Source organism: Temnothorax americanus, unplaced genomic scaffold (genome assembly GCF_048541705.1).
Source record: "Temnothorax americanus isolate GAGA-0224 unplaced genomic scaffold, ASM4854170v1 Scaffold8, whole genome shotgun sequence".
In the NCBI taxonomy this organism is placed as follows: Eukaryota; Metazoa; Arthropoda; class Insecta; order Hymenoptera; family Formicidae; genus Temnothorax; species Temnothorax americanus.
Window position 1 is genome coordinate 2,869,049 of NW_027509802.1, and position 25,366 is coordinate 2,894,414.

At 32.1% G+C, this 25,366-nt stretch overlaps 1 protein-coding gene and 1 long non-coding RNA gene across 3 annotated transcripts in view; one reads left to right on the forward strand and one right to left on the reverse strand.

The window, feature by feature from the left end:
• Positions 1 to 17,055, forward strand: part of LOC143907164 (uncharacterized) — a 42,731-nt gene extending 25,676 nt beyond the window's left edge. Inside the window, exons 12-20 of the mRNA XM_077423742.1 lie at positions 391 to 543; positions 3,477 to 3,782; positions 4,391 to 4,535; positions 4,847 to 5,004; positions 5,105 to 5,291; positions 5,478 to 5,631; positions 5,789 to 5,912; positions 6,339 to 6,487; positions 6,867 to 17,055. Of these exons, the coding sequence (XP_077279868.1) occupies positions 391 to 543; positions 3,477 to 3,782; positions 4,391 to 4,535; positions 4,847 to 5,004; positions 5,105 to 5,291; positions 5,478 to 5,631; positions 5,789 to 5,912; positions 6,339 to 6,487; positions 6,867 to 7,061 (1,571 nt within the window). The 3' untranslated portion in view covers positions 7,062 to 17,055. The remainder of the gene's footprint in view (positions 1 to 390; positions 544 to 3,476; positions 3,783 to 4,390; positions 4,536 to 4,846; positions 5,005 to 5,104; positions 5,292 to 5,477; positions 5,632 to 5,788; positions 5,913 to 6,338; positions 6,488 to 6,866) is intronic.
• The window catches only part of LOC143907182 (uncharacterized), a 148,380-nt gene continuing 123,579 nt past the window's right edge, over positions 566 to 25,366 (reverse strand). For both annotated transcript variants that reach the window (XR_013259759.1, XR_013259760.1), the window contains exons 4-5: positions 6,320 to 6,396; positions 566 to 1,366 (exon numbers count right to left, since the gene is read on the reverse strand). This is a non-coding gene — a long non-coding RNA (uncharacterized LOC143907182). The remainder of the gene's footprint in view (positions 1,367 to 6,319; positions 6,397 to 25,366) is intronic.

A 25,366-nucleotide genomic window follows, 5' to 3' on the forward strand; every position in this document is an offset into this window, starting at 1 on the left:
TATTTTTAGTTAGTTACTTTGGAGTTATTTTTTTTTCCATTTTACAATTATTTCAATTCTCTCGTAATGTTAATGCAACATCCTAATCTCTTTCACACTTTTATGTAATATAATCCACTTGTTATCAGAATATGGATCAATACGTGCATCGTTATTGCCCGACAAACCGTAAATTACAAACGTAAGCCGCAATAGATGCATTAACAGTAATACCCGTGGATCTTAATAGCGTTTGATTGCACTGTTCATCCTGTAAACTGTTTAACATGTAAAATCCATATATTGGATTTTGCGCCGCTAAACTGCTACATTTCTTTAAACCTTGAATAACACAAGCCTGATATTCCGGTCCTAATAAAAAATGGCGAATTTCTTTTCGATTAATTTCAGAAACCGAAAGACGCTGCGGTTTTTTTCTCAAAGTTTTCGGCTTGTCTCTACCGAATTATTTGGATTGCGAACTTTTCCCGGACGATCTGACTATCCAGGAGTGTATCGGGCACTATGAAGTGATCGAAGCGGCAAGAAAAGCCGAGAAACCGGGTAAGTGACACTAGTTCCGCGCTGTTTCCGCACAGCTTATTCCGTTGTGTCTTTCTATTGTCTCATTTTCAGGGTTTAATTAAATTTTCTATTAGATTGATCAAGAATATGATATAGTTTTTTTATTAATGCACAAAAAAGACAATGTATTATTTAATTAACTTGATAGGTATAACAGAAATGAGCTTATCACGAATAAAAACGGGTACTCCAAGCCGTAAGAGCTAGTATGCAAGTAAGACGTAAGCAGTAAGCTATTGACCAACCACAGTCGATTATTCTTGAATTGTAAAAATCCCATTAGTCAGTAGCTTACTGCTTACGTCATACTGCATACTCTTACGGCTATTGTAGACGGTCCTTAATACTCTTTAATGAATTTAAAGAGTAACGTTTGAACAATTCTACGATTTCTTATAAAATTTATCTCATTGCCAACGGAATGCCAACGAGAGATTAAGCAGCGTTTATCATTATACACCAACACTGAGATTCCGTTGCACAATACGGTTTTGTGTGCCTTTGCGCGAAATATTGTGGGACGCAATATTATTTATGAGTTTTCTGTCCTTTTGTTCCACACCGATTCGCGGGCGGACGTTAAATATAGAATGCGATCACAAAACGGAACTAAATTGTTGGCCAACTTGATGTCCATTGTTCATTCTTCCTTTGATATCTCGGACTCTGTTTACGCTTAGTATTTCTCTCCCTTTGTCTTCCTTTCTCGTTTATGTTCTATTTCCTATTGTCGTTTGGCTTTCTCTCGTAAAATTTCCTGAATCCGATCGATCGGTTGGCTCGCTCTTCAAAACTTTCCTTCCTGTGAATATTTAATACATATCATTTCGATGATCTTGGTATTGCAATAGAAACTCTCTCTTATTAAAAACAAAAATCAAATCAAGATATACAGACAGTTTATTATATGGCATATTAGATATAGTAAATGTACCATTTATTTTTATTATTCTTTTAAATTAAATTAATAATTAAATAAATTAATTATGTACACATAGTAATTTTTTTAATTTATAGTATAGTATAGTACGACGAACGATACAAAAAGCTCGTTCTTCTATGTCAAATAGTGATGATAATAGTAGCTAGTTGTAGTGATTAATTGTAAAACAAATAACAAGCTATTTATGACAAAGAGAGCGTTTAAACATGTGTGTTTTCTTTTCTCTATTTTTATAAATTAGTTTCAGTTTATTAGGAATAAATCATGACATAAAAGTGTTTAAGGATTGATATAACGAAAGGAATATCCTACAAGTTTTTGAAGTGCTATGCACTGAATTTAAAAGATAGTCACGTGCACGTCATATGCATAACGAGCACGATAACGGCTCGCTTAAAATCTCGTGGAATGGTTCGCGCGATGAGAGAAGAGAGAATTAAACGACCGTACACGCGCGCCCTGCAATTTCCAAAGCAAATATTACGTAAATCGCGGCGACAGGTATAGTGAATTTAATTCGCAATAGGTAAATCGCACCAGCTGATAAAGAGAGAGAGAGAGAGAGAGAGAGAGAGAGAGAGAGAGAGATTCATCCGTCCATGGTTAATTAAGATTGAATTGCGCTGTAATTACCAAGTCCACTCAATCGGGAAAATTCAACACATTCTCCAAGATTTCAATTAATTGTTTCTCGATTTTCTTTTTTTCCGCATTTTTCTTTCGAAGCTTTCGCTTCGTCCCTCGGCGGCGATAACTTCCAATTCGATTTGTTGGTTTTACCAGCTCTCTTCAAAGGTAATTCTGCTATCAATCTACGTAACCGTGTTGGTTGTGTTTGTTCAATAATGTTAATTTTGTTCGTTTAATAATGTTCAATAATATCCGGATGGAATTTTCTGAATGTTTCGCAAGCGGATTTAGCTTCTTGAGATTATTATAACGTGACCTGGCACGTGAAAGCACCAATATTCGTACAGTAGGAAACCTTCGTCACAAAGGGTATTTCTATATTATCCAGTACATCACGTGTGCAGTTGAAACACTGAAGGCAGCAACATCTGTGCATGTAGTGTAATTACAAAAGAGGTTCAGCGACACCCTGTATGTACGCATACGTGTTCGCACATGCGGGAGCTACATCGTGATTTTGTGTATCCGAGCTATCGCATGTGTCACCGCTGATGGAATCTTAATTGCAAAATCCATATTAAACTATCGTATGACGGCCCATCTGCGGCGTCAAGCAGCTTTATTGAGTCGCGCTTGATGCATGTGTATACATATCGCGCTTGACGCATATATGTGTGAAAGTATCGAACCGCAAGCGCAGGATCGATCGTGTCTATCGTAGAAGAAGACATATTGCGAAAGATAGGATGTTACGACAGAGAGTGTTGATATATAATGTTAATAAGAGATATTAATATATAGGATATTAATATATTTTCGCGCGTCTAATTTTTGGCATGCTGATCCGGATTATCGTACACTTTTCATTATCTTACACGTTCCTTTCTCGAAGTAGAATAATATCTCTTGTTATACTGCTATTTTCATTTATTCTCATTTTAATGTAAATAATAGCAAATGTTTCATTTGCAACTAAAATCTCGCTCAACTAATCCTCATAGGCTATTACCATTTATCTACATTTGATACATAAACTAGAAATTTAATTAATATTTATTGAAATTAAAATTAATTGAATAGAACTCTAAATAATTATTGCTCATTACAACTTCATTAATTAAAATAAATAAATAATTAATTAATTAATTAATTATACGTAACGTACACTGTAAAAAGTATATAAAATTGCGAACACAGTGTGTACATACACTTTATAACTCGTGTGGATATTTACACTTGTTCATGTAATTTTATGTACTTTCTTTTTACAGTATAGACTATATTGCATCGATTGCTAGAAAGCATCTGATCTCCATTTTGCTACGATTCGTTTATACAGTGTGCACCAGTGGCTTTCAGTGCGATGGCACAAGGTGCATTCCGTTCGATTGGCGATGCGATGGTCATCTCGATTGCTTGGATCACAGCGACGAAATCGGATGCGGGAACTGCAATTCCAGCACGTCGTCTCCGATGTCGGCGTCGACGTCCTCCACGTTTGGCAAGATAATCAAAGGACCTTCGACCAAAAATACCCTTTCTACGAAGTCTTCGTTACACTGCGGCGAAAAAAGATGCATGTCGGCCAGTCATATCTGTGATGGAGTCATGGATTGTCCTTGGGGGCAGGACGAGCGATATTGCCGTAAGTAAATTCATACGCGAGAAAGAATAATATATTGACAACGTTACTTAATAGCAGTCTAATTAAAAATAATCCTGTTAATTTAATAACAGTACTAATGAGACAAATAACATTTCATTAAAACAAGAGCGTGACATGTTTGCTTCGCTAATAATGTTATTAAATTAATAAGATTATTTTAAATTAGACTGCTGTTAATTAATGCTGTTAGTATATCATCTTTTTTTTTCTTTTTTTCTATTTTTTATTCTGTGACTGTATTTTTAATCGATTGATAATTGCTGGAACTCTTTTAGATTGTAAAACGTTGCTGACAAGTTTGTAAGAGAAATTATCTCGATTACAATAAATAAAAAGTAATTTTTTTTTATCTCTCTTTTTACGGTTTTCAAATAATAAAATATCTTTGCTTATATTCAACGCTATCTCGAAACATGTAATGCAGTAATAGACAAATAAATTAACATATTGATAATACAGTATATCTAAATAATTAAAAAAAAACTTTAAAATTAATTGTAACTTTAATTTATTTAAATTAATTTTCGATTGTGTGCGAGCCTAGACGATTCTCGGATTTCAAGTCCCATACTGCATCTCATTTTTAGTGAAATTAAGCGAGAAGAACGGGGACGTCGGCGAGGGCCGTCTGGAAGTATATCATGCTGAAATGGGTAAATTTATGCCGGCGTGTGTCTCACACTGGGAGGCGACAACGTCGCCGCAAGAGGTTTGCGCTATGTTGGGCTATACGTAAGTTATCTCTCTTAATACGTCGTTTGAATAACGTAAAATATGAATAATACATAACGATCGAAACATGCCATTCAATCGCAATGAATCGATATCTTTACAAGTCGTGACAACGTTATAAATTTTGATAAATCTTTATACATTCAAGCTATCACATATTTCAAAAGAAATGCGTTGAGATATTTATGTACATAATTGATTTTAACTTATTAACTTTACGCCTTCATCAACAATATTCTGTCATCTACTTGAATACAAAAAATACCGCGTACAAAAAATTGTTAAAACGATAGACGTAATTCCATTCTCAGAGCTTCAAACGGATCTAAATGGATCAACGACGTAACAACAATGAAGCCGAAAAGTTCTGGATATCATACCAAAAGTCTTAGTTTGCTGAAGCAATTTCAAAAATGCATCAAGGATCGAGAGCCTTATCCCACGGTCAAACTTACTTGCGTCAAATATGGTAAATTATCGGAAAACTGCGTATAAGGAAATCGTTGAATTAAAATTTTCTAAAGTTTTTCCGGGATTTCTTTGACACGTGATGATCGATTCTGCTACAGCTTGCGGCCGCAGACGTTCCGTATACGAAAGAACGAGGGTGAAGCGAATAGTGGGTGGTGTGGAGTCAGCCCCTGGTGATTGGCCGTTTCTTGCAGCCCTTCTCGGTGGTCCAGAACAGATCTTCTACTGTGCCGGAGTCCTTATTGCCGATCAATGGGTGTTGACCGCGTCTCATTGTGTTGGGAAGTAAGTGATTTATGCGTGACGTTGCAAAATACCATTTTTGATTATTAACAAATTCTTTACACTTATATGTAAGGGAAATGTCGCTTAAAATATTATTTGAACAGCAAATTATTAATAACACCTAACGGAGAATCTCAAATATGAATTGATTCTCTGATACACCGATTAACACACCGATGATTTCAGTTATTCAGAGGTGTCCGGTTGGACGATACAACTTGGCATTACTAGGAGACTTTCTCACACTTATCTCGGTCAAAAAATGAAAGTGAAAAGAGTCATACCTCACCCGTATTACAACCTGGGTGTTGCTCACGACAATGATGTCGCATTGTTCCAAGTAAATACATTTTCATTGTCGATTTAATTATTATTATACGAAATATTTGAATCTTCCGTTTAACGTGTACCTATCGTATACTGTAAAATCATGATTCTTGTTCAAAGTTGGATGCTGTTTTAAATTTTTCATGTAATATTATATGCTCGTATTGTAGCTTGAGAGGCCGGTTCAGTATCACGAACACCTGAGACCGGTGTGCTTACCAACTGCTGACATTGATCTTACACCCAATACATATTGTACCGTTATTGGATGGGGCAAGAAAAATGATACCGATTGTAAGCATTATTCATACATAAAAAGATGTTGCTTTCAAAATATTTACTTGCAATATTAATCTATGATATGTGTAAAATAAACAGTAGTACTTAATAAAATATAACAAGTTAATATAACGTTCTAGAAAAAAAAATTTTCGTATATAATTATATATAAATTGAAAATAACACAACAACCAGAAAGATACAAACTTCAGAAAAAGATATAAGCTTATTTTCTTACAGATTAACCTTATTTTCTATAATTGAAGCTTTCAGGGCGTGAGAAATAAGAAAAATTTGTAAAATTTCATTCAAATGTCAAATCGTTACAAATGATGAACTTGATTCAGCCTTGCTTTGAATGTTTTAGTTAGTATAATCCTTCTTCCAAATATAAGCAGAGTGAAATTAAGTTTAATTATTACCTTATTGCTTTATTCCCAGCCTCTGAATATGAGCCAGCCGTAAACGAGGTTGTAGTTCCTATTCTGCCTCGACAACTCTGCAACACATGGTTAGCGCATAAAGAATTAAACGTCACCGATGGGATGATCTGCGCTGGCTATGAAAATGGCGGAAAAGATGCATGCCAAGTAAGTTTATTACTTAAACAATTTATTTAACACAATTAAAATACTTTACTTGTGTATACTCAAAAGATGGTAAAAATGTTACGTATATGGCAAATCGAGAATTAATTTTAATTGTATTTTATAAAACTAAAGTATACATTGTTACTCAAGCCAAATTGCTTTAATTCTTGGTTTGTCTTAAATATCGCATTTGCAAAATATCATTAAAATATCAAATTATATGTGTATCCCACAAGAAATAGTTAGTTTTATCTGATAGTACGCTGGTCTCAGAATATTTGTGTCCGAAAAACACGTCGCGCGTGTTATTTGCTACTGTAATTTTTTATTACAAAAGTAGAAGATAACGATAATTACGAATTATTCGTTTTTCTTCCAGGGTGATTCTGGAGGACCTCTGTTGTGTCAGGATGAGAAGGACAAGGAGAAATGGTTTGTCGGCGGAATTGTCAGCTGGGGCATAAAATGTGCCCACCCAAAACTGCCCGGAGTCTACGCTAACGTACCCAAATACGTAACGTGGATCCAAGAAGAAATGTCTAAGTATCCGTACTCCGAATATGACGATATATAGAAATAATGGGAAAACGTAAGCTACCGAATCGGGCAAAATATTCGATGAAGCAACATCGAAACAAATCGAACGGAAATGAAGAATAAGCGTAGAACAAAGTAAACGCGGACTTGCGCGTTTTCATATAATGACATGTATTGGAAGATATTGGAACCGAAAGTAATTATGGATTCTCCCGATTTGCTAATCTGCGCTCAGCGATTCCTGTACGCTCAATCAGAGGATAGTATTTTGTACACACCTTGTGCAGCTTTGAATGAAGAAAAAAAAACTGAGTATTAATACGGATCGTTAATCTCATTCTTTGGGATTAGAAAGCATAGAAAAATAACACAAATTGATAAAAATTATTGATAATCATGGACATTCGCTAAGCTAAAGGATGGTGGACGATGAATACGAACATAACTGAATCTTTCTTCGAGTGATAAGATTAATCCAATTAAGTCAATCAATCACATCAGGAAAACTATTTTTTGTCATATTATGATGACAGATGATTGTAGAAACCGGATTCTATCATCAACATATACGAAAATACCGATATTTACTACCGCAGTTCTCAGTCATAGCTCGTTCAAGTAATACGAAATCACTTCACGATTTTTTCGTAAGACTTTATAATAAGCCAATCAAACAAGAGAAATGTGAGATAATTGGAAACATATAAGATACTCTACTTTATAAGTGAAGGTATATACGGATGCCGAGGATATTTGCATACACATAAGTTCAAATAATAAGCCATTTTCTAGGAAACTACTAGGTAAAAGAAAGGATAAAACATGCCGATGTATGTACTTTTGGTACTTACTGAAATAGGAAAAATTCAGGAATTGTGCACAAAACGAAAATCCACGCATGTGATGCGACAAAAAATATTTTGTATTGCTGCCGACTTTAAGACAGCTGTATATGAGCCACCAAGTGGTCGAAAACCCCTTGATCTATAGGGTGTGCGTTTAACGGCCTTCAATGATATGAGTCGTTCGAGTGGTGTAAGTAGTAAGTCGTACATACCTTGCTATAATTTTAAAACTTTTTTTTTACAATTATAGAAATATAACAATTTTCCCCTCGGACTCAATAGAAAATATACACGGAGAGAATACACTCTTAAAATTTACCTTGAAATCATGGTAGTTGCAGGACGACATGTACCACCAAGAATTTTATGCGAGCTATTCTGATTAAAAAATATCCACTATATAATAAAAAATATTAATATCTATTACATTAAAATATAAAATATGTTTCATTAATTTTACTAAAATATATCTAAGAAAATTCAGTAATTTTTCAAAATTTACCAATCTGCTCGGTAATTTTTATCACGTTGTTTGTAAAATGTCTTTTGTATATTTTAAAAATTCCTTGGTTGCCAAGTTGTCCCAAGTTTATCGTGAATTTAAGAGTAAAATATAACAAAAAAATTCTCTCTCTCTCTCTCTCTCTCTCTCTCTCTCTCTCTCTCTCTCTCTCTCTCTCTCTCTCTCCGTGTAATAATATATAATATATAAAAAATATAATAAAACAATTGTATTTCTTATTAAATACTTTTAGAACCCTCTCTTATTTCTTAAAACGCGGATAATTTGGTTTGAATTGTTATCCACTCAAATTGTTATGCCACTCAAATGACTTATACATTTGTATGGCAATCATAGGAAATCTGTGATTTACGAACAATCCTCATACAAATAGAGAAGGATTATAAACGTTCTTTTGAAATAGCTTTTTCGTTGATATATCGCAAATTTATATTTGAAAAGAGAAGCTAAATGCTTTTCGATGGTTTGTGATATGCACAGTGCTCTACACAAATATCTTAACATTATCAGAAGTTATATAATTTAGTACGTACTATATTAAGATGAAGAAAACGTATATACTGAAGAAAGCACATTATATATATATACATATAATCGATAAACTGTATTTTTGTAAAGGAACGAGTTAAGCGCACACCCGCTACGGGTAAAATATCGTACACGTATTGCATAAAATGCATTAGTGTACCATTGCGTGTATATTTTAAATAATGCGCATACGAAGAGACAATATATCCTAAGAAACAAAAAAACGTCTATGTGCTTATCGATGTAAATGCATTCCATGCGACGTAGATAGTTATCTACTGTACTACTCACGTTCGTTATAAGAGCGTGTGCCAGGCATCCAAAACTACATAGTCGCATGTATAAACATAGACATAAGGGACATCGTTATATACCATACCGTTTTATTAGACGTGATAAATTCTGGAGTCACGCGATTCAACCCCGTGATCCGTATTTACACGTATAATAACATTCGAAACAGATCCAGTATATTACGAAAATACTGATGTACATACGAATTGAAGATGAATGAACTGCCACGACGAGTATAGTAGCGTGTATTTTCATCGTATATTTCACTGCAAATGCTACTCGATAAAAAATAGCGTCGCAGTCTAAACTCAATTAATTGGCGTTCACATAATTTCATCTGTCGGGCTCATCGCTTCGCAGCATTTATCTTATTTTACAGAAAGTTACAGTATGTAAGAAAAGTCCCCGATGCTAGGCTGAGCTAACGAAAAATCAACGATTTAAATAAGAGAATAAATTTTATCTTCATTGTTATTATTACTTGAGCATCAAGTATTAATATTTGGTTTTAATATTTGTTACAAATAATAGAGATATTTTTAATTCGTTGTTATAATGTACAGTAGAGATCCTTTCTGCATACAAGAACGTATCTAGAATTTTCTGTATATTTAGAAAATTTATGAAATTTTTAAACAGAATAAACGAGATATACGTTGAGCTTATTTCAGATAGTACAATATCGCACATATTTTTCATTGATTATTGTTGTATTTTTGTGAAAAAAAAAACACAATTAAGAGTAAGAAACTTTACGTGGTATACTTGCTCAGCCTGCCGTATTCTAATTGAAGTATTCGTACGTGCATCAGGTATAAATAAAGTATGTAAGTTGTTATACGTATATAATATAATGTTAGAATGTGTAAAGTACCTAAGTAATAGGTATAGAAGCTTGTAGAAGTAGGGTGTTCGTAGCGCTGTTACTCGATATATAGACGTAAGAAACATGTTGACTGAATTCTAGGGACAATACTCTGCACCAGCACTTTTTTGATCTGCACTAAGAAAATCGTTTTTCAATGAGTATACTTTATACAAGGTACATCGTTTAGGAGCCTCACTAATTGACTTACAATTAGACCTTTTCTAAGCAGTAAGACGAACAGTATTGTTGGCCACGATGATAACTAGTATCCAGGTTGATTTATTTGCGAGCTGTTTTTATTTGCTCGTTTGTTATTCGAATTCTGCTCTCTATTTCTTTTTCACGAAACTTCCCTCTCATCATTTACGTTCGAATAAGAAGCAACATATTTTTCTTATTACGTCTTAATAAAATAGTAACAATTAATATTCTATATAGTTTGTAATATAAAACAAATGATATTTTATAACAATTTGTTTCATATAAGAAAAGAATGCTTTTTGACATATAAAAAATATGCAATAATTGTAAATTTGGATTTTCCAAGTTATATTCCACATTATCTGAAGATGAATCTACTCAATTTTCTCTAAGACAGAAACTTTCAGACAATAAGAAAGAACTTGGACAATATTGGTCTTCCTTAGTATCCAGACAACAGTTTAGTTGTAAAAATGGATTATATATTTAAATAACCGACAATACTGTGTGAGCAGACAATAAATAGAGTTAGGAAATGTTCCATGATGGACAATAAATTATTCATTAAGGATTACAGTAAGGAATTACTTATAAACTTAGGATATACGAAAGTGATTAACTAATATAATTAGAATGTATAATTATATTCTATTAAATAGTCTACTAAAATTGTCGCTTATACTATAGAAGTATATTGCAGTCAAGAACTCTATTTATTATTTCGTACGCAGTATAAAGAGTATATAACATTTTTTTACGCGTTCTATTTGTATTATATTATATGGCATAGATGTATATAATATATATATATATATATATATATATATATATATATATATGTATATATATTAATATATTGCTTTCATATATATATATATTCAAGAACAGTTAAGAATTAGACAATCAAGAATGGTGGTATATTATTTTTATAATCGTCTGTTATAATCGTCTCTTATTAAGTAGTTAATGAGCTTTTTGTAATCTTCTCTGTTATATTATCCTGTTAAGTTAAAAGACAGTAACTGCCAAGTAAAAGTTTTCCTACTTGTACTATACATTTAGATTTATCCTACGTATAAACTTCAAATTAATAATAATTATTTTTATTTCACATCTTACTCTGCTTTTCAAAGATTTCGATTCTATGAATTGAATTATATAGAGTATACATATTGTTGTTAAAATTGAGTATAAAAAATGTTATTAATTGTATTTTATTTTATCATTACGTCATAAGCAGTTATATTTTATGGATGTACTGTGTTACGTTTCAGCATTTTATAAAAACATAAATGTTTCTGAAACCGCAGATGCATAAACAGAATATTGTGATGAAATGTAAAGTCAATGGTTTATATAGATGTATGCATCTTATACATATATGTATGTACATACATATATACATATACAATAGTCAGATAATACAAGATAAGAGTATAGAGTCAATACTATACGTAATGCATTGGAGGAAAAATTAGTATAAAATTTTATAGTTACATATTAACAAGAAAATTAAATTTGATGTATGGAAATTTAATTAAGAATTTAATACGAGGAATTAATTTCATTACTTGTATTTTAGTGCCAAATTAGAGATAGTAATGTAAATTTATTTTAGAAACATTTTCTAAATGTTTCTAAAATACACAATTTAGAATTTAGATTTTTGGTATAACTAAGAAAGGTTTCGTTATTCCTCCATTATATGATATAATATTTTCATTACATAAAACCGATTTTTAAATCCTACAAACTACACAGAATAATGCAAATATTTATATAAATATTTACAAGAAAAAATGTCTAGAATTTATTTTATCACAATTTAGTATTATTATACAAACACGTTTATATTTCAAATGGGATTCAGACAAAAGATCTGAAAAATTTTATGTGCTAGAACTGCTCGAGATAGAACATTCGAGTCTTAAATTCGGATAATTCGTACAATTCAAATTAAGAACCGAATTATTTGATCTATTTCCAACATTCGAAGATTCGATTGTTCGAACAGTTTAAATGTCATGTAAAATTCTTCGTCTCAATTTGTTAATTTCTTTTGTCGTATATAATATGGTTTAAGAGAAGATAATTAGATAAAACATAAAGAAAAATTTAGGTTGTATTCACACTTTTGCATGTACAAATAATATTAACAAAGAGAATTTCTAACATGAGTTTTCATAAAAATGATTTCTATTGAAAATGCGTTAAAGACACTGAAATAACGTTGGTTATGTTGGCTGAATTTAGAAATTGTTTTTAGAAATGTATTTTGAGGATTCACGAGTCAAATGTCCGTAGTCAATTTAAGAGAACAGTTGTAGCGTTATAATTTATATAGAAAGTATAAGATTTGTTAGACTCATAGATCATTTTTAAGTAAATTGTATTACGTAATGAAAGTAAGTTTCGCTCAATGTGCTACAGTTATAATTAGCAAGCTTTCCAGTGGTTACTTTCGCGCTAATACTCTTGAAAAAAATGCGTGTAGTCATAGAGAAATCTGTTACGCTTCTGTCACGTGCTTGAGAAAAATGTTTCTAAGCCTTGGCAAGTATTTACTCGTATTGAAGATGTGAAGAAAGGCTGCGCACAAAAATATAGGTATATCCCTTGCTCTCTCGCGCGAGAAAATATTCTTTAAAAGATGATATACGAAAATGCATAACTACTCCTGTGAAGTCAATGTTGGATAGTAAGGTAGTGTAAAGGATATACGTATCGTATATATGAATCGTCGCAAGATGTTGCACAAAGATTAGCGTAAATACGGAGCGCACGTGCACTTACTTGTAAGTGCGTTTGCATTAATTAGGTTCGATTATTTTTAATTAAGCGAATCGAAAATATATAGCGAGCGCGCGTAATTAAAGAAAAGAGTACGCTTTTTCAGTGTCAACGAGAAATTATGGATATATGTAAATTAGTAAGTCGAATGCGTTTTCAAATAAATGCACTCAAATGCAAGGCTCGTTGTCTCTTGCATATCTGTGTTTCCGACCCACTCGATTTTTATTATTGGCTTTAGAAAATAGTTTCAAATGAGGAAGAACGTTAAAAGTCGGTATACACATTATGCACACAAGTGTTATATTGAATTACAAGTTTGTAACTTTGATATTGATACCGATAAAATTATGTTGCGTTTCGAATTCAATGTGAAAAATGTGGAAACGCGTCGAGAAAACAACATGATTGGAATGTGAGATCCGACTTCTCGCGTCCTTCAACTTAATAAACGATCACTATACGTTCAGAGCGATAATTAAGAGTTTAGCCATAAACTACCGTAAAAGACCAATATGTCAGCGCAAAACTATGCAATCAACTATACTGAGCTTGAAAATTGATATACTATTATAGAAAAAGATGTTAGTATCGATCATCACTAAATATTATATATTTACTTATTTATTCTTATTAGAAATATATCTTTTTATTCTTTTTATTACATAGCGGATCTCATGCATGAAGTTGCATAACCAAATCATTATAAAATTCTGAATCTATTACCTGTAAAATATCAGAATAATAAAAATATGTAGTAAAAAATTGCTATTATAAGTGGATTTATGTTTTAATAAAAAATACGACTGCGAATATTTTACATTAATTATTGGATATTTAAAAAATTTATTTTTAAATATTAACTCTTAATATATCGATCTACATTCGACGTAACAAAATTATCTTTATGATAGCATTGTTTTGTCACGACGTTCCTTCACTATTCTTAATAAATAATACGATATTTTTTACGAAAATATGCGATTAATATAAATAATTGTTAAGTATTTAAAATATAATACTTAGCTATTATTTATCACTCGCATAAGATATAATCTTAAAAGTGTTATATATTTGTATTACAAAGTGCTCCTAAAATGCTATTGACATAGCAATGTGTTATTCTTAAGTGCGTGTTAGCATAGCAACATAATTAACTTTATACAAATACTATTATGCTGTTTTGCCCCACGTTTTATTCAATCGAAAGTTGTTATGCGCTAAATTTCTGGTAAGATATATAAACACAAGAGAGTGGAAAAGAGAGAGGGTAATAAGACCGAACATAAAATATTGTATAGATTCAAAGAAAGATTTGTATAATTATATATAATTTTTTGCAAGCTCAGATTGTATATTTTGACTTCAGCTTGCTTTTAGCGTAAATTATTCAAGGAAGATGATGGAGCGAATATAACGTGGGGGTCTTGAATGTGATCGCTTGTTTGTGCTCGGCACAAATCCTAATCGTATACAATCAGTGGTCGATGATATGTATGTGCATAATTACACACAAACATACATAAATACAAATATGTTAAAAAAACGTGCTGATACTTAGGAGATTAATATAGTGGAGAAGAAGAAAGATATTTGCACATTCCGTCATTATTTGAGATAATTTTATACAGAGAAAGAAGAAACGGTACCTCTTTACTACGTGCTATAATATATAGAATAAACTATTCTCGCAGAAATACTTTGCAACGACTTTTAATGCCCGTATAAGGTTATTGTTCAGAAAGGACGGGTTGTGCAATTCATTTCTCTGTCAACTCTTAATTAACTACTGTGCGCAACTAGTACTCTTATATAGTGGATGTTGCGTGTAGCGTAAAATGGCTAAGCTGATATTGGTATCACGTCGTTGTATCGCTGTGATTAACACCTAGACCTAGGTGATGTTGTACGTTAGACTATAATTAATGTGAAAAGAGATAATAACAGTCATCGCTGTCGATTGTTAGACGTGCACACGCAATTGCATTTCCATTTGGAGGATACCATCCATAGCCGTCTGTTTGCAATTTTACATTTCTAATACACGAGCATTTCAAACACGCGGCATCTAACGAAAATTCCTATTTCCGCAATACCATCATTCCCCGGTTATTCAACAATGTTTAATTGTTGTCGTTCAGCAAACGTTTCATTGATCTTAGACTTCAAACGCCACATTTTATTGCTGTATAGCGATCGTATTCTCGCAATTCGCAAAATTTTTCTTTCGTACGTCGGCAAGAGTTTATTTTCAAGAACAAACGTACTCGTTGCAAATCGTCGTCACTGTTCACTGATGTCTCACTGCGCGCGATCAACTTAACGCTACAATGTACTGTGAGAGATAATGATATTAGCTCAAAGTCATTTTTAGATCATCATTCATTTAGATATAATTACTAGGTATACAAAATAAATAGTTACTTATCAGAGGCGGTAGGATGAGTGCATTGCACATAGAAATTATTACGACCTTAATGTAAGAAACGAATAAAACAAAAGATAATATTATCATTAGACGAGATCTCCATTCTGATAGTAAACTGGAATTTTTTAAGTACAGTTGTCCAAGAAAATACATTAATTTACGTTTCACATCGTATGTACAACTAAGTATTATGTCACTCTCATAAAAATCGCGATCTCCTTTCTTTTCTTCGAACATGACGCTAGACGATGTTGAATGCCAAGATGACTTCGAGATAATAGTAGAATCAACGCTTGCACTGCCTTTCCTATTCATTAGTGTAATATCAAATATGACGGTCTCTTTAGCGTAAATACTATGAAATATTGTTGCGCGTAAACGTGCATATTGCTGTTAACTACCCGTGAATCTTGAAGAAGAAGTAGACTAAAGAAAAGATGACGTTAATTGAACTCACTCTTGCTGGTCGAGAGTCGTAGTCTAGCAGAATATTCGACAAGCCATATACAAGTTATTTAGACCCTCTCGAAATAATACCATGGTTACTATAAAGAGAACTTGTGAGATCGTACTTGGCGCAACGCGCGAGCGAATTGATGCTTTAGAAATTAATTTAACCCTGTGTAATTTTAGTATTCAAAATAACGTATCAATCTTTGGTGATCTTTATTAATTTTTTTCGAGATAAAAGTCTTAATTTTACTTTTCTTTTATTATAATTTTACAAAACGTTAATTTAAAAAATTAATTTTAAACATATCTTTAACAATAAAATCGGAAATATCAATAAATATAAATTATTGAAATATTACCTGCTACACTACCTGACTTATACTCTTATTTTAATAACATATCTATAATAACTGTAATATTATTGTTAATAATTATATGGCATCTCGTTTTTATTTCAGAATTACACAAAACAATTGTCGTATAATTATTGTTAAATTTTTAATTGAGAAAACAATTAAGAATATTTATTATAGCAATGTTAATCACTACGACTGCGCGACTGCATAAGTGCATATGCCTGTTCGCATATTTTTGCAGATTGGCTATAAACTAAATATTTTCGAGATTAGGAGAAGATAAACAAAAAAGTACAAAATAATAATTATCAGCAATAATATATAAACACTCAGAAACATATCCGGACATATCTACAAAAAAAATTAATTTTTCAAGATATTCTTTGCTGTCGCAATTAAAGAGATCTTGATAGCTCTCGGTGAATAATTATTAGGCATTTTCTCGAGTGCAATCTGCAAAAATAAAGAAAAGCACATGGAGCATCATGTTGTGCACGAGAATCATATTGTGAGTTCATAAACGCAAATCAGTTTGGTACAAAAATACTACGAGTATATTTAAAAAATCTATGAAAATAAAATACATATACAAAACACGTACACACACACACATTCACACGCACATTAAATGTGTTGTAAGATGATATTATTATATACGCAGCCAGAAAACCTATATGATGAATATTGATATATGATATATTTATGGAAAATTCGTGTTGACAAATAAATATACCTTATTATTTAACACATTTCGCTTTAAATTCTAAAAATATTATACCTGTATCTTACATACTAATAGAATAATGATTTGTAAAAAAAATAATGAGCAAACAATAGATATATATTACAATTAATATATTGTGAACATTTACAAAATACCAAAATTCTTATAGAAATCCAGAAATTAGCAAAGTTTTTGGGTACAATATATGTTCACGCCGCGCGCATCTTGGTTTTCGTCCACTTCAAAAATAATAATTTTGCAAAAAATATGCAACGTAAAAATGTACTTAATAAATCAAAATTTTTTTTAAACAACTTTAACATCTTAATTATTATAATTAATAGTTTTATAATTTTAATTAACGGGGCACAATAAATTGTTTATTAATAAAAAATACATTTAAAACAATATTTAAAATATATATAAATATTAGTAAATATAAATAAACTGAAAAATATTACTAATAATAACAACTTTCTTATGATATCTAAAACAATATAAAACGGAAGAAGTACTGTATACATGTATTTTCCATTTCTCAAAAAATTTGGGATACATTCACTATTTGTAAGAGAAATTTAAAAAGAGCATTATTTTAGAGCAAGTAAAAATGATTATAAACAAATATAATTATAGAAAATAGATATCCTATGTTTTTAATGTGTTTAAAATAGTAAATTATACAATAAAATAATAAAGTATAAAAACAATATTATAAATATTATAAAATATTACATAATTCTATAAACGTAATTAAGATATTATAAAATTTCCGTAAACAAAACACAATACTTATGATGCAAGCATACTGTTTTATTTTCTTTTGTGTACTTCAAAAAGAAACCAATATACAAATGCAATTGAGAGAGAGAGAGAGAGAGAGAGAGAGAAAAAGCATTACTTTTTAAAATAAATAAAAATGTAAAAGTGTAAATTTTAAAATATATAACTGGAAAAACTGAAAAATAAACATTCTAAGTGTAAAACGGTAAACTATAATAAAAATAAAATGTTATGTAATTTTTAAATAAAAAACACAATATTGATGATGCAGTCTTATTGTTTGTTTTTTATCGCCTAATTATGAAACTAGCAAATACAATAAAGACATATAAATATAATTTATATTTTTGCTTAAAAATATCTCATTTATATGTATACTTTGTAGTTCCACATTTCTATTACAATCTTTCTTCCAGTTTCTCGGTTTCGGGTTTTTTTTTTAATTTATCCACGAAAAATGCTACTACTTCTTTCCCCCAAAACCTTGAATACCTTCAATACCTCCAACACCTCCACCAAGCTTAAATATAAGACACGTTTTTATTAAAATCAATATATCGACAACAATTTTTCTATATTCATGTTAGCATTACTTACCGATAATCCGGCCTTACTCATTGCATTGGCTTCGGAATAAGCTTCTGCTTTCGCTTCAGGTGCGTACATTATCGCCATAAGAAATATTATGGCAAAAGCTAACAACAGATATGACAGCTGCATTTCTTAATATTTATTAAAGCTCAAGCTACATTGGCTGGTACGTTTGTGATTTGTTAGCGACACGTAGCGCTTATATAATCCAAAAATAAGATTTAGATATGGTTTTCAAAGTTTTTCTATCACATACTTAAATTTTTTATTGTAATTCGTATATTCAACACATCAAAATGTTTTTATCGTTTGTGAGAAATGTTCAATGTTAAAGAAACGATAAAATAATAAAAATTACATGCACGAAACTGTTTATACGTAGAATATAACTCAGATATACATATAACACATTTATCTTTAAGACTATAACACAAACTTTGTAGCCATAGAAGAAACCGTATTGTCATTTTCAAAAAATAAATTTGTGATAAAATTATGAACATTCAAATCAGAATGTTCTTCCAGGTTAGATAAATGTTTGCTTTTGATAGTGATTTACTACGCATATTTCTACGACATTATAGCATTATTTCATCGCATATAACTTTAACGTTTGGAGATTACAAAGCATTTAACGATGAGATCAATATTGCGATTGGTTCTCCGCTAGTGGCAAACAATCGTTATTCTTTACGCGGAAACGATAGTGATTGCGAAGTGCGGCTACAACAGTTACTACCTTGAAAAAAATGTCGATCGTGCCTTTATGAATATAAAAAACATATTAATTTTTACATATTTTATATTTTATATTTTATATTTCAAAAATTTTATGTTGATCGAGGTTTAATAAAATAATTTTTAATTTAAAATTTTTCCCCTATATATTTTTAATTTAGACTTATGTAATAAATATTTATTCTTAACATATTTGTTTACACATATTATAAAATTCTTAAGTAAAATTGTTTGAGAAAATATACAAAGAGACTTATTATAGACAAATCGAATTATTACGGAATGGAAGAAGTGAAAAACAACTTTTTATATAAAATTATAACTACTACAAATTATACCACTACAAATTAATATGCTTTCATGATAAGTTACTGTTAATCGATACATATGAATAGATATACCAAAAACAGATAATTCTTCAGTAATTTGTTTCCAGAAATTATTTATAAAATATAAAGTAATATATATACTTTTCCACATTATATCTTTTTAATAAATATCAAGATGGCAACTCTCGGCAATATATTTTCTTTTGGATATGTGTTATATATGTATAAATTAATGTATATGTATAATAATATAATATGCATATACACATACATATGTAAAATTTTTATAGTAGATGTATAACTATATATATAATATTATATACATATATTTTTATATATAAATGTTTATAACAAGAGATGGTATAGTAAAGTTTAATGATATTACCAATTATCGGTATACAAGCGATGAAATTTACATCGCTCGGTAAATGCCTATATTACAATAGCACGGTAAACTCATACAATAATGACGAAAATGTCGCAAAATATAAAAATTCATATAACAATTAAAGAAACATCCATTTAGAGATATATACATGTTATTATTTAATTTAAAATATATTATATTCATGTATATCCTCAAAGTATTTCATTTCGCCAACATGGTAAACGATTTCTTTATTTACAGATAGTAAAAATGTATATTTATATTTACGCTAAAACAGTTAACCAATTTATTTTAGACCAATTTATTTTAGTTTAATCTAAAGTATATATTTTAATTACATGCGTATTTTTTTAATTAAAATTTTTTTCATATATAAACAGAAATATATATTACATTTGAGCATCATTGTAGAAACATTTAAAAATTTTGCAAAAACGCTTATCTTTTGATTTTTTTAAACTTGTGTCTTCAGTTGTGTTCTATTATTTTCTATCTAATGTATCGCTGCTAAATATGTTCAAGTTACAAACGAAAGAATCAGGAAGGCAAATTAAACACGTGGGTGCCTTAGGGTACTATCATTCAACGTCACTCAACGAAAATGTCATCGTTCTAATCCATACGTGATTACACACCATCTTGCCTTCGTATCCTATGCGATATGGGGCGCTAGTTTAGCAGCAGGACTAAGGGGTTCCGTTCATGCGAAGCTGAGCCTTACACAAGCATGTTTTACCGAGCGAACGATGCACAAGATCGGATTTGTTAGTGATTTGAAATTTATCCGCGGAAAATCCGTTCCCCCCTTAGTATCTCAAACAAAATAGTTCTCGGCGAAGAATGGCGTGATACTCGGTTGCTTGTCGTTAAGCGAGGCTAAAACGTAAAGATTTCTACGGTGAAAATCGAATAATATTTTACCAGAGATATGCGTGTTAGCTAGATTGCTAAAATTACATAGAAATTTTTTTTATAATTCATCCCAACTACCTTAGAAAACGTTTTTGTTAAGTATTATCTATATTAATTGACTCTGATTTCTAATACATTTTATATAATTTTATCACATAATTCAAGTAGTTTATTTATTACCTTCAAGCGCAAAATATCCGATATATTCTATTTTAGCTTCTCTCGTAATGACAAAATATTTTACGTTGCTCCGCCATGGCTATACAATTATTAAGCATTACGCGATATGATTGCACGTAGATTTATGTATGAGCGGCACGTTTCCTCGACGCGAAGCAATACCTAATTTAAGAGGCAAATAGAAAAGGCTATGAGCTCGGAAAATGCAGCGAGACGCAGGAATAAATGATCGCGGGAGCGCGCCAATAAATAACCGTTTATTAATGCGCTAATGCTTCACGTGAAATTAACAGAGGCGAGCCAGTCGTGCGAGAAAGTAAGAAAGAGAGACAGAGAATGCCACGACGATACGGAGAAAGAAGAGGGATGGGAGAGCTGGTGCAAACTCGAAGTCTCAAATGAGCCCGGCGCATGCTGCGGTTCTAATTAAAACAAACACGATTATAAGTTTCAACCTGAATTTATAATCACGGCCGACGTGCCTCTTAACGAACTTTACGGCACCCGACATTTCGTTTTCTTTAGTACGTAACGAGCGAATCGTCCAGAAACCAACAATGTTGAGATTCGAGCAATCTTTGACGTCGCTATTTCCGACTCATCTTCGTTTCAGCTTAATCTCTTATCGTCTCTAACATGTTTTCCGCGCGGTATTGAATAAATCCGACATACTTTAGAAATACGCTGTTCAACACGATCGACCTGCGTGCCGTATCGTCTCGAATCGTCTTCGATCGATTTGCTCCTTGGTTTGATATCCTAATAGTCCAGTCAAATTATCATTTTATACCTGGAAAAAAATCCAATATGCAAAATTCCTTTTGGGGGGTGTTGGGGGCATGTAGAAAAGCTTAACTCTAAGTTGGCGGGACAAAATATGCGCCGGAGGCTTTTCCGCCAAATTGTTTTTTTGCAATAACTCGGCTCCCTGGAAAGCTACAGAAAAAGTAAGGTGACCAACTTGTAGCTTTTTTGCGCTCTACAATTTGTGTTATAAATTTTTTTCCTACGATGGATATTGCCGACATATTTGACGAGATAGAAGCGATTTAAGATCGATTACCTATATTTATTTTCGTCGTTTTCCCGATGGTTTCCCGACAATTTGACTGGACTATAAGTCGACCCGGTGCACGAATTGATCCTCTGCACAAATTATAATATTTTTTTTATCGATCTTAATGGACAGAGAATAGAATCCGAATATCAGCGACGAGACTATCGAAGCTGAAGGAATCGGTGCAGCGATTACATCGGCATTTAAGCACCCGCTGCGTGATCCCGTCTTAGGCTAAAGCTTAAGATCGCGCGTGTGCGGCGGGGCGTTTAGTCCTATCTCTGTTTGCATCCATGTGCACTGGCTCGTCTCATCCTCGCTTCACCTTCGAGATTCTCTCTCCTAACGTCTCGCTGGTGACATCGTCTCGACTCGAACGAAGAGTCCTATCGCTACCGGAAGTTTCATCCAGTACATTGCCATACGAGAGTTTATAGTGCGCACAAACCTTGTTCTTTATTCAATGCAGTATCTAGTGTAAATTGACGTTAACTCAAAATCATAAATACAGCTGAGAAGACGGAGAAATTAGAAATGATATTACATGAAGAGCGTTGAAGTAAGTGAGTACTAAGTTAGTAAAAATTGCTCAGTTTAATATGCAGAGTATTTAGTAATAAATGTATTATTTAATACGTAGGAAATGAAAAAACTAACAAATAAAACAAACGAAAGTTTCAGTTAATAAATTTTTTACAACCAGTATCTCTGTGATATGCGTTTTAGGCTGTAATAGTCAGGTAGAAACCCTTTTAAAAATAAAGAAAAAAAAAGAAAAACCATTGAATTGTGGGAGAAAAGGCTTGACTTTTCAGAAATGACTATAAAACAGTAAATGTCGAAAAAAAACCTTTCATATTAGAAAAACCTTATTGTTCTGGACAGTTTTACGGATTTTCAAATAAGAAAGTTGTAATCGCATAAACATTTTATGTCGTAAATATTTATGTGTGAATATGTTTTTACTTTCACATTGTACGATAGAGAAGAGTTATGTAGGTCTGTTTCTGATGTAACTCATTGTTAAGAAATAACTTAAAAATTGCGAAGAAAAACGCTATGCCCAGTTAGTGACTCACAGCTTTCTTCAACTTAACCATTATATGCTCGACGTGATTTAGCGTGTTGCCCCAATCCTTTCAAATTTAGTATCAAATTTAATATCAAGAGATAATATCCTGCATCCTTGTCTCTGGACGGGTCCGAAAAAAAATGGTTCGAGCTGGTTGTCGTATTTTCTTCTTTAATTACGAAGTTATTATCGCTCCGCAAACTCAGCGCGAACGTACATCACGAAATTAACAACGCGGCGCGGTGGATAACCGAGCGGGCTTTATTAATTTATCGCGTTCGCTGTATATTAAACGAGGCAGCGAGCAGAAATCAAGGAAAAGAAAAGAAATAGATGGAAGACGGGGGGGAAGATAGACGGAAACGCGCAGGATGGTGGAAAACTTGGCGCTTTTAATTATTGTATAATTAAAGTTTCCTTTCCCAGCGAGCATTACTGCGTACTTAAGAGAGATTAGGTACTTTTCGTTCTTTCATGATTCAGCCCTTCTATAAAGATTGCATTAACATGTATTGCAGGTACATCTGATGACTTTGTTATAGAAAAATCAATATAAAGATTAGTTAAACTACTGTTAATCAACTAATCTATTATTATATCATATTATCTATATAAAAACTAAAGGATTTATATGGAACATTACCTTATTTCTTCCTATAATCTCCATTTTATTATAAATGCTTTAAGATGCAAATTTTGTCTTGCAATTGACCAACCCTTTTTTTAATTAAAAAAATTTGTCAATTAAAATATAATTATAGAAACTGCAGAGAGATTGTTCACGGTAAAAATATAAAAGTTAAGAAACTTTATTCTTCTGTATATTTTATGTTGTTTAATGATGAGGGAGGAGAGCCCCGGGAACTTTATATCGCGGATGACCATTTCTATTAATGATGAGGGTAACGACTCTTTTACAATACACCCTAATTCACTGGCGGCTAGATAAGTCTGTTATCCGCGATGATCAAGTTTGTTAGGGGATGTACTCGATTACCACTCAATTGGCCTGACCACTTTACTCGAGCTCACTCTCCCCGTGTCATCCGTAAGGGTAGGGGACTCCATTACAGAAGGGGAAAGAAGAAGCCCGCATATTGGCAATGAATTCGGTAAGGAAAATTATCTGTTTTGGAAACAAAAATTACCGAAGGAGTGTAACTACGACGGTTATGAATTATTCAGCATCACTATGCGTATCCACAACAATGGCAACTGTCGCATGAGCGCACAATGGAGTTGTCGAGAAGTAATTTTGTACTGTTTTTTGAGTAGAATCCCAAAATTGATAAAATTAAGAGAACTTTCTATACACTGAAATTTATATTTTTAATATTAATATCATTTTTATATATTCATTTTTATATGCATGGGATTTATAAATATATATATAGTAATTTTCTCTTTTTTTAATATAATTTTTCTGGCATATATATTCTGTTTACGAAACAATAAAGTAGAGTCATTGATCAGTCTTAAATTCACTGACAGGTCTAAGAAGTGGAAAATTGGGATGGAAAAACAATAAAGCCAAACGAAGCGAGACGAAATCTTTCCATCGGAAAGACGAAATTGGATGAATCATTATTTTGGACAAGAGAAAATTAGCTTATTGTTAGATGAGAAATTAAGATAATTTCATGGTTAAAATTAGAATTAACAAGCCTTTCATGACATATTGTAGAACCTTACTTAAATTGTTGATATGTGCAACGATTCAGTTCAAAATGTGTATTTACTTTTACTTCGCGTTTAACTCCTTTAATGCGTCCGTAAATTATGATTGTAAAGTGTAAAGGTAAACATCGATCCGCCCAACGATTTGAGAAGAAGAGGAGGGATAAATTACGGATCCGTGGGCACGGGTGCGGGGGTAGGTCGGACTTAAAACTAACGTGTAATTTACCAGTGGCCATCCTCTAACCTGCTCCTCGGCGTGGCTAGCCCCCGCAACTATAACATCCCGGTGGATAATAGGTCGAAGGGGCACCGCAAGATTATGATAGTTTATACTTTGGTAGGCGGAGAGGACTCCCGTTTATAAGCAGTAATTAAGCCTCGCCACGCCCTCGGTCACGCTTCTTCGTGGCCCGCGAGCCCGCGAATGCGCAGGTATGCGTTCGTAAATTATCCTCGTAGCAAGCTCGAAAAAACGATCTCGGGTCGACCGCTGATGAACGATGAGCGACATGGAGAACGATAATCACGTGATCGGATACGGATCAAATGTGTCTATCACTCAGAAGGAGATCATGGTTACCGATTAGATATTTATGATGGAC